The 15,589-nt window shown below is 34.8% G+C and overlaps 1 protein-coding gene across 1 annotated transcript; it reads left to right on the top strand.

Moving 5' to 3' along the window:
- The first annotated feature begins 76 nt into the window (after positions 1-76).
- LOC107028894 (threonine--tRNA ligase, mitochondrial 1-like) lies at positions 77-14,700 on the top strand. The gene is made up of 20 exons (XM_015230136.2): positions 77-402; positions 991-1,228; positions 1,355-1,414; positions 2,596-2,685; positions 3,458-3,532; positions 3,654-3,782; positions 3,871-3,960; positions 4,716-4,804; positions 4,919-5,015; positions 7,121-7,207; positions 8,659-8,743; positions 9,385-9,479; positions 9,799-9,831; positions 9,911-9,997; positions 10,198-10,290; positions 10,811-10,903; positions 11,048-11,269; positions 12,286-12,357; positions 13,380-13,451; positions 14,347-14,700. The coding sequence occupies exons 1-20, from the start codon at positions 275-277 to the stop codon at positions 14,440-14,442; spliced, it is 2,031 nt and encodes a 676-aa protein (XP_015085622.1). The 5' UTR covers positions 77-274; the 3' UTR covers positions 14,443-14,700.
- The last annotated feature ends 889 nt before the right edge of the window (positions 14,701-15,589 follow it).

A 15,589-nucleotide genomic window follows, 5' to 3' on the forward strand; every position in this document is an offset into this window, starting at 1 on the left:
AATATATTATTAATATAAGTATATAACTTCCATTCCAATTAACATTAAGAAAAAAAAAAAGTACCAAATCACAAGTCGCCCTTGTTCTCCAGTCTCCACGCAAGAGTCTCCCACACTTTCAATAACTATAAATTTTGAGTCAACCTAATCGAAGCTTTCAAACGACGAAGTCTGGCTCCCGCAACCATCAGTATAAAACCGCCGTCTTCTGCCGTCGAAACTCCTTTAACTCCGCCGCCGCCGCTTCTTCTCATCTCCGCCAGCAGAAGCTCCAATGGGTACCGCCTACCCCAGAGACGAAAATTATCTGGAAATTGTTGTTCCTAGACGTATTGCACTCTTCGTATCTATTCAAAACCAGCAACGCCTTCAGCGCCTTTCACTCTCCCCTGATCCTATCAAGTAAACTCAAATAATTTCTCAAATTGTATAATCTATTCTATTGTATTACCACTCTTCTTAAAAATAAATGACTTCAGTTTGATTGTTCCGTTGAGTATTTCTCAGTTAATTTTTTTACTGTAAAAGGTTGTGATTTTGTAGTATGTTTTGTATGTGTTAATGATGTAAACTTTGTTTAAAAAAGAACAGGAAACCTTGTTGTAACTCACTCAGAAAAGTAATTTAAAAGGATAAATATTTTTGATTACAACGAAGTGATTTATGGTATTTATTTTTAGTTAACTTCTATTTTAAAATTAGTTATAAGTATGACTTTATTGCTAGTGGCAGGCTCGCACAAAAATTGGCCTCCAGTATGACCTTCATATTCTTTTGAAAAAAAAAAATAGTTGTTGTGATTTATAGTAGGATTATGCATTTTCTAAATATGCAAATTTTAGTTAAAAAATGTAAATTATGTTGGTAAATACATACAAAATTAGTGCTTTGAAAATTGCCATTCCTTTTTGACGGAGGGAATATTTAATTTGGTAAATATTTTTTTTTAGTTAAAAATTTTGAATGTTGGTTATGATTGTGTTAAATTAGGATTGAATTACCGAATGGAACTGTGAAGGAGGGGAAGAAGTGGAATACAACGCCTTTGGATATAGCAAAGGAGATATCGAAGAGCTTGGGCTCCAATGCTTTGATAGCAAAGGTGAATGGGGTGCTTTGGGATTTGTTGAGGCCATTGGAGAGTGACTGTAAGCTCGAGCTCTTCACTTTTGACAGTGACGAGGGTCGCGACACGTTTTGGCACTCGAGTGCGCACATTCTTGGCGAGGTTGTAGCCCTTTTTCTACCACATTGTGGTTGTCTCTTATCAAGTTTTGATATTTGGAAATTGTTTTTAATAGAACATTTCTATGCCCTTTATTAAGTTTTGATGTGTTTTTGGTGGTTTTCTTAGTCATTGGAGAGGAAATATGGCTGCAAATTGTGTATTGGACCTTGTACAACAAGAGGAGAGGTATCGCGTTTGCCTAATCTTAAATACTGAAGTTTCTTTTTTAGGGGTCGTTTGTTAGAGTGTATTAGGAAAAACAATGCATGTATTAGCTTTACTAGTACCTTGTTTGATGCTCTTTTTCAACCTATGTATAACTAATGCTTATTATACACTCTATCGCGTATTAAGTGTGTATTGCTAATACCATGAATTTCTCTGTATTAGCAATACAATGGTTTTATGCATGCATTAACATGCTAAAAGATCCAATTGCCCCTCCAAACCTTTTTTACATTTTCCCCACCATAATAGCGGAGGGTGTCTTTCTAAATAATTTTTTTATGCAATGCATGCAATTTAATGCATCAAACCAAACAATTCATTAAAATAATCTATGTATAATTAATGGAAGCATAACTAATACATGCATTGCTAATATAAACATACCAATGCACTCTATTCAACATTATTCTCATACACTCTACTAAACGACCCCTTATGGTTTAGAAGTTTTCTGAAATCTGAGACAAAATTATCTAGTATTGGAATGAAATGGACCCGAACAGAGCAGGATGGAGGAGGATTCATATAGTTGATGACATTGTGGCATAGTTGATTGATTAGTTTTGGGGTCTATATCATGCTATGCTACCTTTCCTTATCTTGCATGGCTGATGGAATTTTGGCAGAATTATTTTTCTTCTGTATGAATTGATTAAAGTGAAAATAGCTAGCAAGCTAATAACAAGCTTAAGTAGTTCCAAAAAATAATTCAGCTTTGGTTGGTACTTGTTGCTTAACCGCTTTATTTGATAGCTAATCTCCTGGTAAATACCTTGGGACGATTCTATGTCCCACCTTTAGTATCCGTAGTTGCTGCATTAACTTCAGGCATAACCTATGTTGATTTTCCGGTTGAAAGAGCAATCCTAAGCCCAAGAAACTGTCCTCAGTACTATCATTTAGTGTGGCATTTCATCGTTTGAGCCTAACATATTATCGATGAACTAACTTCTTAAGAAATCCATATTCCTTGAAATGAGTTAGGCAAATTTAGATAACATTGTTATTCTCAAAAACACTAAATGAGATAACATTGTTCCACTACTTGCTCCCTCCTCTCTTTCTCTCATTATAGTTTATTCTTTACTTAGTTCATATTGTTTCCAATCTGTTATGACATGTCAAAACTGCCTCTGCAGGGTTTCTATTATGATGCCTTTTACGGTGATCTGGGGTTAAATGAGGATCATTTTAAAGGGATTGAGGCAGAGGCAGCAAAAGCTGTATCGGTATTACTCTTTTATCTGTCAGAGCTGCCTTTGATCAAATGGCCATAAGTTAACTGCTTGCTGCCTCTTGAATTTTATACTTCCACAGTTCTGTCTTTTGGAGTTTCTATTTCCTGATTGATTGTAAAAAGGGATCGAATGTTTTTGGTTGAGTATTATGTTTCTCGTTACTCTGATGTGATTTTTTTTGATTGATGACTTCCATGTGATTATAAACTTAGTGAAAGATTTTACTTTCTGTGCTATATGGTTAGGAAGTTGGTAAAAAGGAAAGTGCATTTCAACAAATTTGATATGTTTTGTGCCAGTCTTTTGTCAAGTAAATTCAAAACAGAATCGTCTGTGCTGATGCTGAACTAAGAGCAATTCTTTAGTTAATTAATTGTTGGGATGTCTCCAACCCTGTTTATGAATATTCACCAGAGCAGGATCACTATTTATCCTGTGGTGGACACAGCTGCACCCTACCAATTATTTGGATCTTTTTTTGTATATGCTCTCCAACGATAGATGAATCTTCTTCCATCTATGATCCTAAATACATACTTCATCAGCAAAGCAACCATAAGATTGTACCAAAGTGTAAGATAGAGATATAAGAATAATAGGCACTGTTAAAGATCTATATCATCACTCAATTAGCACCTCATTAGTTTATCTTCTCTTTTCTGATTAGCAATGGCTACAATGCTCTTTCCTGTTGCTGCAGTATGTTGTTTATTTTTTTCCTGCATTATTTCCAGCATGCGACTAACTTCCCTTGATTTCGCAGGAGAAACAGCCTTTTGAACGCATTGAAGTTTCACGGCAACAAGCTCTTGATATGTTCTCTGAAAATAGGTTTAAGGTTAAATTGCTGTGATTTTGCAGTCCTAAACCTTCCAGGCTTTTCTTTGTGCAACAATTTTTAGGAAATGTTCTCTCCTGTGATCTCACATCTCAAATTTTTTTCCCTATATTTTAATTAGGTTGAAATCATTAGAGATTTACCTGAAGATAAAACAATCACTGTATATAGATGTGGCCCCTTGGTCGATCTATGCCGTGGTCCGCATATACCAAATACATCTTTTGTTAAAGCACTAGCTTGTACAAAGGTGCGTTGCTACGTATGTTCTAGAAGAAAGAGTCTGCTTATGTGTGTTGATTTGATTTATTCTTTTCTGATCAATTTAATGATTCTAGGCTTCATCAGCATATTGGAGGGGAGACAAGGACCGAGAAAGCTTGCAAAGAGTTTATGGAATATCTTATCCAGATAAGAAACAGTTAAAGGTGACTTTCAAAAGCTGGCTACGTCGTTTCTGCATTTAACTTCATCTGCCACTATGCCTTTCTGTAATAATCAGTAGAAAAAGATTTAAAATTTGTTCCCTAAAAAAGGACAATGAAACTGTAGACCACTTAATTTTCATATTCTTGATATCTGCCCTGCCTTCAATGGAGGAAATGGATAGAGAATAAAGAGGAAATAATCCCTTATATTGTGTGAGATGGTTTAGCGTTCAAAATTATTTCAGGGTGATAATCTTCGGAAACGATTTATTCTTATTTAAAGTATCTGATGCTGCAAAGCTGAATCCTTCAATGTGTATCTGGCGTCACTTCTTGTGAGTTGTGATTGCATGACAATTACGTTTACACTTTTGGACTTTGTTTGTGCTAGTTTGTTTATCCAATTAGGTGGCTTATTCTGATTCTTTTTCCTTGTTTGTCTAATATTATATTTATTTATCCTTTTAAGCATGTGAGTAAACTAGCTCATTGTGCCTATACCTTTTCATTTTATCTATATTTTTGTTGTCTCTTCTCTCTTTTTTTTTAGATAGTTTAGTGAGTTTGGTAGGAGATGAAGCGCAGCCCACATGTCACTGTACATTATTTGGGTGCTAGCTTGATGAATTAATGAAATAATATTTTATTTATTAGTAAAAGCAAAAGGTAGAGTATTTCTGTTATCCTGACTCCTGAGACAAGGTCAAAGTACCACTTCCAGTGAGGACTTTTTAGTAAAATAATTTCTGTTATAGGAATATCTGGCGATGCTGGAGGAAGCAAAGAAATACGATCACAGAGAGCTGACTAAGAAGCAGGAGCTTTTCTTCTTTCATCCATTAAGGTATGCCTTGAAATTATTTTACCTTATTATAAAAAAAATATAAGAAGGTGTGCCTTGTAATTCCCACTTAAGTGAAATATTTCATAACATTTAAATGTGAATTGTGCATTCCAGCCCTGGAAGTTGTTTCTTTCTTCCACATGGTGCGCGAGTTTGCAACAAATTGCTGGAGTTCATACGGAGTCAGTATTGGAAGAGAGGCTACGAGGAGGTAACTAGCTTTGTGCTTAAATTTATTAGTTGGGAGGACTATCTGAACCACAGTGTAACCAATGTAAGTTTAGTTTGAACTGCTGGGACTATTGACTGGTTGGAGTTCAGCCTGAACAATTGCTGAAACTGTCTGCCTTTTAAAGCAACATTTGTTTCTTGATTTCGTTTGAGATGGATAGTGCACTCCTCATTATTTAGTGGACTAAATCCTTTTTTCCCTCCTGTTGAAAGAGATCAGCATATGGTGCCTTGACAATCAATTATGTCCTTAGACTAGATCAAAGTAGCAAGGGTACGGAGACGTAATCATGAACATAGAGACTATACTTTTAAGATGGAGGGGAAATGACACAGATACGCCCTTTTAGAAATAAAGGATATGAAGCTGGAGGATTAGTCTTGCAAAAGTATCTATAGCTATAAAATGCAAAATTAAAAGGGTGCAACAGTCCCTTATTCTTAGTTCTTGAAACACATCCTAAATAGCATTAAGTACCAAACAAAATATATGGGAAATAAGTCTATTATGCAGGGATTAAAATATGAAGAAGATATGTAGGATAAAAGTAGCCTGTAGCATGGAACAAATTCAGTGAATGAGCAGAACAGTCATAGACCGAAAGAGAACATTGTAACTTTGAGGAAAGAAAAATACTACTTAGGGGTACTGTATAGGTGGAGCCAATTCCTTTATTCATCGAACCAGGTTCTTTTCTTCTTTGACTAGAATTTGAGTAAGAATGATGGTTGTTTTTTGAGTTCAACTGTATTCTCTATTTTACAGTGTTCTTAAGGTGGTGATTGGAAGCTTTGGCAGTGTGTTGGACCTTAATTTATTTTCTTTGATTGGTGAAAGTCAAAGTATACATAGAAAATGCTCCCAATTAACATCAAAGAAATGCATCTGTTGTTAATGCTGATAGTAGATTTCTTTTTGCTGTAAAAAGTTCTGGTGTTCCTTCCTTTTAGACGATCCACTAGATGGCAGCTACCAGTTGGATTCATTAATTGCTTCTAGCATGTTCTAGCCTTGAATAGACCCTTGGCATCCCTTTTCCAAATTATGTTAATCTGGTTAAGTTGGCTAAGCAAAGATGACACCATTTAAAATCTTGTTAACCGACTCCAATGTACTTGTCAAAGATTAGGCTTAGTTGCTGTCTCAACATCAGACATCCCTCACTCAATCAAGGGAGACTTGTAATCAGAGAACACACATGTACTAAAGAGATTAAATAAAAAAGAAAGGGGAAGTTGTGTCTGACCCGGGTCTCGTGTCGATGCGACAATTCATGTGGTGTCTGCTTCATTTGATGAAATATCATGTCTAACTCGTCCTTCTCTTTGTTCTTCTTGGACACAGATTTTCTCTGCCTTTTCTCTTTATCCTTGCTCTCACTCCTCAGGCAAAAGGTTGAACCATTTTTTCTTTGATAAGATAAAAGTTTATTGACTAAGAGCCTGTTTGGCTCAGCTTAAAAGCTGGTCAAACTGACTTAAAAGCTGATTTTTGACTTATTTATCTGTTTGGCAATACTCAAAATAACTTATTTTAAGTTAAAAAAACTTATTTTAAGCCAAAAGTTAAAAGCTGGGGTAGGGGTGCTTTTTTTTTTTTTTAGCTTATAAGCTGTTTTAAGTTGACCACATTTTTATATTTTTGCCCTTAATATTTTTATACAATCTCCAAATTACCCACATAACCCTAACATCTCTTTCTTCCATTTTTCCCTTTTCACGTTTGGCATAGCAACTTCAGCACTTTTATCCAAACACATAACTGCTTATTTTAAAAATAAGTTTCAGCACTTTCAAAAGAACTTTTTTAAAGCTGCTTTTATTAAGCCCATCCAAACGGGCCCTAAGTATCAAGAAGGTACCTACACCAAAAGATACAAAAGACTGCTGGGAATATTTATACAGTCAATTGCAACATCTCCCTAGCGACTCCCAAAACTCCATATTTTGATCTATATTATCAAGGACAAAAGATTGAACCATTGAAGCTTAACCCTGTTGCCTTTTCTGGTTCAGGGATAAAAACAATCAAGAGAATTATGTGCTATTCTGTTTGTCTTGATACATGATCCATGATCCATGCAGGTTTGGAGTCCAAATATGTACAATATGCAGTTATGGGAAACTTCTGGTCATGCTGCAAATTACAAGGAGAACATGTTCGTGTTTGAGGTAAATTTGGCGCACTAATAGCAGTTCTGATATTAATTGTGGTGTATCTGAATAAGTTTTTCATTTTTTTAAAAGCTCTAATTTTTGGAATATAGATTCTTCTAGGAGTATTTTATTATAAAGGCAACAAAGGAAAATTGTTGCAACTCAAAGCACATATGTTTATCTCTCTTAGACTTTTGTTCTAAAGACACAAATGTAAAGGAAGTCCATTTCAAATGTAGATAGTGTACAGAGATGCATACTGCAGATGGTTGCATTACTCAGTCATTGCACTCTCCGGGTGGCTATTACATTTTTGAATGGAGTAATTATTTCCCGCAAGAGAAGCACTTCCCTTATGTATAGAAATCAGTGACGTAAAATTTATAATCAACATAAAACTCTAAAGTTTGGTTCTGGTGAAGTAACTGGAGTTAAATAATCCTACTGACACTCATATCAGAGGGTTGGCTCCAAGCAAATTTCTCGGTCATGAAAAACACCCATCTAAGAGAAAGAATAGACATCCTTATTTTTTGGGGAAGGATTTTGGTTCCTATCAGTTAAATTTGGAATCATAGTTATAATATGAAAAAAATGAGTGGAAAATTACTTATTAAAATAGAAAACAGGGGTGATACCTCCAGATATTTTGTCAGCGTAGATGGATCAATTTATGTTCTATAAGATGTAGAAGTATTTGCAAGGTGAAAGGACACTTCCGCGAATTTATTAAAATAAATTTACATTTATTGGTCACAACTTAGTTAGCAGTTTAGTCAAAAGATGAATCGGTACAGGATTAAGACATATGACTGTGAAATACGTCGTTATAAATGTGGTTTCCAAACTAAAGGTTATATTTAAAGCTGATTTAATATATTTGTTCTGGATAAGCTTAAACAATATGTTCTTTATGTTGAACGTTTCATGTTTCACTAAATTTCTAGTATGCTTGTTCTTTTATGAAGGGTTAATATTATTGATGTCAAAATCAGCACTAAGAAAGTGCTGTCATTACATCCAAAAGAGAACAGAAAAAAGGAAAGAAAAGGAGGAGCCCCAAGACTAACATATACAAAAGCTTCTAAGAACTGTAATTGGAGTTCCTAATCATTTACTCATTCAATTTACACCAAAAAGAAATAAAAAGATAACAATCAGATTTGCTCATAAATTGACTTGCAGGTTATTCAACTAGGATAGAAATGCCAGTTGCCAGATAATAATTAGTAGAAATAAGACACTTTCATTTATTTGAGATATCTAGTTCTGACAAACAAGCTAGATTTATGTTGTTTTTAGTCTTCCTTTCTTTTTGTTGGACAATGCTGTTTACATAAAAATTTGCACTTTTTCTAGCTAGGGTTATAGTATCTTTTCTTGCAAGAAGTGGTTGGTGCCTCTGGCCGCTAATTTCAGCTAGATGCTTTCCTAAGTAAAATGATTCTTGCTTCTTTGACCTGCAGATTGAAAAGCAAGAATTTGGGCTGAAGCCAATGAACTGCCCAGGTCATTGTTTAATATTTGATCACAGGGTTCGTTCCTACAGGGGTGAGATTTTCCAACAGTTACTTTGCTTCGCCCAGCAGTTACTTTCCTTTTTTCTTGCTTTACTTGCACGCTTTAGTTGTAGTATTGGTCTTGCAAGCAATTTCTTGAAACTAATCATGCAGGATATGAGATTTTTATGATAATATAGAGGACCCTTGTATACTTCTTGTATGCGGATGTTTCCTTCCCTTATTTATAAAATTTTATTTCTTTATCAGTAAAACATTAAGGACACTTGACCATGAAATGTTAGTGGTACTAGTGTCTTTTGAAAACAAGGTCTGCATACATTCTACCCTCTCTATACCCCAGTTGTGGGATTACACCAGATATGTTGTTATTGGTATTATTCTAACATCAGTTGGTTATGAAGAAGCTCAATGCAGTGCACCTTATTGAGGGGGTGAAATTTGATGTAGATTTCTTATCTAAAAGGCAGATTTTTAGACATGCAACATGTTCACAGCAAATATTGTCTTTTCATAAAATCCAAGATCTTCTCATTATAAGTACCAGCCTTTAGCAGTCTGCTGCATCATAGCCGACTTAGTTTCGTCTTTATAGTGCCTCTATCTATCTAATTGATGCCATTGACACTGCAAGTAACACATGAATCATTAACTAACTGTCCAACAATGCAGAACTACCACTTCGTCTGGCTGACTTTGGGGTTCTGCACAGGAATGAGGCCAGTGGTGCACTTACTGGCTTAACACGTGTCAGGAGATTTCAGCAGGTATCACCTTTTTTGTTTCCTTTTCATCTTTTATGTATGATCATGCTAGTGTTTTCCTCTAGGAGCATTAGTTATTTGTGTGATACGAATATTCCTTGTTTCTTCCTGCATAAGAAGCAACCTATAGGCTCTTAGGTCCCTTTATTCCATGTTGTTTTTCACGTTGTTCAATTGGTGGTTATATTTATTTGTTTTTTTTTTCATATCTGTGATAATCTATTGTAAAGGAACTTCTTCCTGTAGAATCTGTTTCTAACGAACATCTTAATAACTCTGCTTTGCTAAAACAACCTTTTTTTATAACCCTATTCCTTCGCAGGATGATGCACACATCTTTTGCAGAGAGTCACAGGTTTGTTAAGATTTATGATTGTGTAGATAACATATGCATTATTTGGAACCTGGTTTAACCTAAGTTCTTCATGTTGCAGATTAAGGATGAAGTCAAGGGTGTCTTAGAGTTCATCAGCTATGTGTATAAGATATTTGGTTTCACTTTTGACCTGAAGTTATCAACGGTACTACTTCATCTATTCCATTATCCTTCAAATTTTTTTACGCGATTTCAGCTGATATTGATACTACATGCATTTATTATTTTATTAGTCATTACAGATGCACCCTTAATATGGAACATTCATGTTGTGAATGTTTTTCACATTTTCCACATGCGTACATTCTCTTTCCATGTATACCAACACATATTTCTGACTTGCAGAGGCCTGAAAAATTTCTTGGAGACATAGCAACTTGGGTAAAGGCTGAAGCTGCTCTTTCTGAAGCATTGAACGAGCATGGGAAGCCCTGGGAGGTTTGCTATCAATTTTGTTGGATTTTAAAATGTAAAGTTGTCAGACTGTTCTACATTTAAAATGACTGGACTCCCTTTTTGCCGACTAAAAAACATTTGATTTACTCCTATTTTTGGTGCTTCTATTTTTATTCATCCCAATTTATGTGTCGACTCACTCACTCAATTTTCTTTTTTAGAAAATCTTCATTTAAAAATTACGGCAGATCTCTTAATACTGGCACCATTCTACATTTCTACTATTAGGAATTCTAATTTAACTTGTTTTTACATGAACACTTTTAAGCTAATATCTTAGACTCCTTGCACAATCAAATGTTGTAATATAAAATGAGATGTAGGGAGTACCTTTTTCGTGTTACCTGACAGAAAAAGTGAGAGTTGGGGTTGCTCCTCTTGCAATTTTCCTGTTTATCTATGGAAAATTAGGTAGTCCCCGCGTATCAGTGTTTTTTTTGGTTATTTTGTTTTCTTAATCTCTTTTATCTTGCCTTTTACTTAAAGAATCTCATTCAATTAGATCAATGAAGGAGACGGAGCATTTTATGGCCCAAAAATTGATATAAGTGTTTCTGATGCAATGAAGAGGAAATTCCAGTGTGCGACATTGCAGGTCATATTTGTTCCTATTCTCCTTGGTTCTTCACAAACAATATCATTCTTTACCTTTGAAATTCACCTACCTTGAAATTGTTTTCATGTTCTTTTGTACCATATTGGAAGTATCATCTGAAATTCTGAATGCTGTGTTTTTCAGCTTGATTTCCAACTCCCTCAACGTTTCAACCTATCATACTCAGCAGAAGATGAAAGTAAGAGAGAGAGACCAGTTATGATACATAGAGCGATCCTTGGGTCAGTTGAGCGTATGTTCGCCATTCTTTTGGAGCATTTCAAAGGGAAATGGCCTTTCTGGCTTAGTCCACGTCAAGCTATGGTCTGCCCTGTTTCTGACAAATCGCAGTCATATGCACTTAAGGTTAGTTACATTTACGAACTTTCTCCTATTGATGTATTAATGTTTTAACTATTTAAAGACTCCCTTCTCTGAATCCTTTCTGTGCATCTGATTGGATGATATTCCTTAGATTTTTTAAATTTTGGTGTGATGTTATTACTGTTGGGCATGTCTTGTTCTTTTTATTCAACTCAAAGGGTACTCATGGCAGTTAGCTTTAGTTTTTCTTCTCTTATTTCTTTCGTTCTTTATAGTAAGTAGTGTGATTTGTTGATGCCTTTTTTTAATAACTAGGTATGTGGTTTTACTAATTAAAAGTACCAAGAAGGTACAACATAAGTAAAGCAAGAGAAGTTTGTTGTTGAAACCTGTAGATTTAAACTTCAATTTGTTAGTTACTAAGTAGGCCGGATGTATGTAATTTCTCAAACACAGTAACATGGTTGTACAGATAAAATCTTTGAGGGGTAAAAAATACAATATAGGATTTTGTGTTGGCGTCTGCAATTGCACTGTTGGTGTTGCCTCCAAAGCATGAAACCGGGTTTTGAAGTGCTGTAGATTGTGCAGTTACAGATTTTGAGAAAATAATTATAGGATTTTTTTTTGGCATCTACAATTGCACTGGTTGGTGTTGTCTGCAAATCATGAAGAGTGATTGTGAAGTGCTTTGAATCACAGAGTTGGTAGAACCTGCATACATGTAATTATTGAAGATGCTGAGTAGAGAAGTTGGGCAGTTGATAGGGAAGGGTAGCTTTTTGGCTTTACTCCCATAGTTTTTTTAGTAAGACCACATTTTTTTTGTTGATTTAAGTCTATTTTGAAGAATACGCGTGAAACACCTTTACCCATGTCATGCGTTGCAATGGGGGTACGTCAATGTAAAAAAGGACATAATATAAAAAAGTCAACTTGCCGATTGAGAGCACATAAATATGCTGAGTTTATTTACCAAATATACTTTCGTGAATAAGTTTTTGTGTACTTAATCCATTGTGAAAATTGCTTTAACGTGTTGCTCTTCTTTTATTCAGCTCCGGGAGCAGATACATGATGCTGGTTTTTACGTTGATGTTGATACAAGTGACAGGACAATTCAGAAAAAGGTTAGATTCTTATTGTAGTATATCATGTAAAATGCATGATTGGTTCGCTTTATGAGGGTCACTCACATTTTTCCTATATGATCTCATTATAGTTTACAGTAACATTTAGGGGTCCAAGGACCAAGTACAGTGAGTTCATCTGTTTTCTGGGGAAGTTTATCTTACAGAAGGAAATAAGGGTCCATTTGTAACATTTACTCCATAAGACCTGGCAAGTTATGATCAAAAAGGGTCCACCAGTTATGTCACTTAACCTCTCGTTCACCAATCTGTGCAGAGCACTATTGAAATCATTAGGATGGTCAATATGATCATATAATTGGTCATGGGGAAAATATCTTAGTGTCCTACAGATTTGTGTTCATTTCAGCAATGGACAAATCGGATCAATTTTTCCATTTAAGTTTATAAACCTATATCTATGTGAAAACTCACCTATGCAGTGTGACATCGTTTAGGTCATTTTACCATTTAGTCCATGACATAAGAGATTAAATCCTTTTTGACTGTGACCATTATGGTTTGTACGCTATTCTGTTGAGGTTGTATTAATATATCAACATATGTCAATTGTGCTTACCTACTTTGTGACTGGATACCAACATACAAAGGATTGGCAAAAATTGCCATTCTCTTGAAGCCAGATGTTGCTTAGACAAATTCAAGAGAAAGGCAGTCTATTTCTCAAGTAAAAAAAGGACTGAAATTTTCTTGAATTAGTTAAGCAACATCTGGCTTCAGAAAGCAACCAGACAAATTAACTAGTCGACTGAAAAATTGGAAAATAGGATGTAAAGTCCGTCCACAAAATAATTGGTAAAACCTGAAATCTTTCATGTATCTGCTCTTGTACTCTGAAGAGCACATGATTGCAAATGGTATTACGTAATGCTTTCAGTTTTTGAAGCTACACACTTGATGATCTGATAAATTTTTCTCTCAAGTAATACAAGTTCAGTCTCAAGCTGAGAACTTTTGTTGGTCTGTTAAACGATTGCTTGTGGCTTTTAATGTATATGCAGGTACGAGAGGCTCAAGTGGCACAATATAACTATATTCTGGTTGTTGGAGAGGCTGAAGCCAGTAGTGGGCAGGTATCTTATTTCCCCCCAACCTTCACTGCTTTTCCCCACAGCCTGCATTGCTGTATCTCTTTTTAAAATGTGCAATTGAACAAACTAAAAAAATATTCTGTATCACTTTGGTTCAGCTCATCAGCTTTCTAAGGTTCTGAAATAACCTTTGTCAAGAAAAGGTTCTGGCTGATAATTAACTTCTTGTATGTACTGTTGTTTTGTATTGATTGAGATATTTTGTGGCTCACTTGTTTGATTTCTTCTTATTCCTCTTCTTCCGACTCCTATTATTGATAAAGATGTATATTATGCTAAACTTTCTGCAAATTACTGATTTGTCTCTATCCCACCCCATGTGAAGAACTAGAAAGAAAGGGCTTCCAGCATGATTTGTGGAGGTTCATTGACAAATTCTCTTACAGTAGCCCTGGTAACAGAGATGTTTTAGGAACAAAATCTCTTATGATATCACCTATACGGTGTCTTCAGTAGCAGCTAAACAATTGAAAGTAATTGAAACTGAATATTTCCCACCAAAAGATCAGTCCCATTATAACATTCACATGAAGGAGCTTTGAGAATGTCAAAACCATTTGATAGATTTAGTAGCCAATCAGATCACCTATGGCTGGATAATTCTGACTTTACTAGGCAAGATGTTTCTGCTTAGCTGGTGATTGATTTGTTTGGGAAATAAATGTCTTATTTTGCTGATTTGATGGGGTGCACATCAACTTTTGGTTGTCATTCCAAATACTCTGCTTAGTGATGTTTTTGGTTGTCAGTTTCCTGGGTTCATGCATTTCCTCCACATATGATTTTGTTGTCTTCTCATTTCAAATCTTGTAGCCAAGTTTTACTGCTTTTTATTTTTGCTGAAAAATATGGTCTCTCTGTATGTGAATGATTCTAGGTGAGTGTTCGAGTGAGAGACAAACCTGATCATCAAGTCATGACAGTTGACGTTCTCCTTGCTCACTTCAAAGATATGGTTGCATCATTTCAGTAAGAGTCGCCACTTCTCTTGCATTATATCCCCAAGGGCTCTGGTGAGCGCAGCACTCTAGACTCACGGACATGGGTTTGAAACCTTGCCGCAGAAGAACGAACACTTAATATTTTGATCCATTGTAGGTACTACATTATAAAATTCACTAGGATACTTTTTGACTTGAATAGTTTCCAATAGCATGTTAGCATCTTATTCTTTCTTCTAATGTGATTTGAGTTTTGACTAATGGTGTTTTCAGTAGCTGGTAAAAGTCGTATAATTTTTTGTCCAACTAATTAATCCAGAAGGTAATTAAGGTGACATTTTTCTTTTCACTACCTAGTAATGATGAATCTAGTGGTAGTAATTTTATATTTGTTACTGAAAATTCAAAGATCTACTATAGGGAATTCTCAAATTTATAGTATTCTCAATAATTGATATGTTGTCTTAGGTTACAGTTGAATAATAAAATAAAATTTGCTTGAATAAATTAGCCACGGTGCTTAATTATTGCTTATACTACAGGGCATACCCCAACAACATCATTATAGTTGTTTAGGATTTTCATAGTACATGAAATATAAAATATAAATATATGTTTTAAGTGTTAAATGTAAGTTACCAAAAAAATAAAATAATAACTACGCCAAGCTAAATATAAAGAGGACAGTATGGATACAGTTTGACGAAGTAATAACATAATACATTAAATTAATATGTTCAGTAAAAATCATACCATACACAATCTATACGCTTTGTAAATTAATTGACTGAAATGTTGAGGATCCTAAAATGCTATAATCACAGTTTCATTTAATTTTAATCCGTAGCAAATACTTGCCATTCGTCACTCGTTCAGAAATTTGGCTCGCCATTCTCTCGGATATGTTTGCCATTCTCCCTCGCCTCTCACTTATATACAAACATAAATATGTAAATTTCGTTTGTGTTTGTATAATGCGAGAGTAAACTTATATACAAATATAAATACAGATAATTTCGTCCTATGCACTTATAATTATACAAATACAAATCTTTCCTTATGAGTTTTTCTTTGTCTTTCTCTCTTTCTTGCTTTATACAAATACAAATTATACAAATTACAATGTATAATTTGTGTTGTATAAAGCGAGAGAGATATTCGATATAAAAATATTTTATT

Source organism: Solanum pennellii, chromosome 8, assembly GCF_001406875.1.
Source record: "Solanum pennellii chromosome 8, SPENNV200".
NCBI lineage: Eukaryota > Viridiplantae > Streptophyta > Magnoliopsida > Solanales > Solanaceae > Solanum > Solanum pennellii.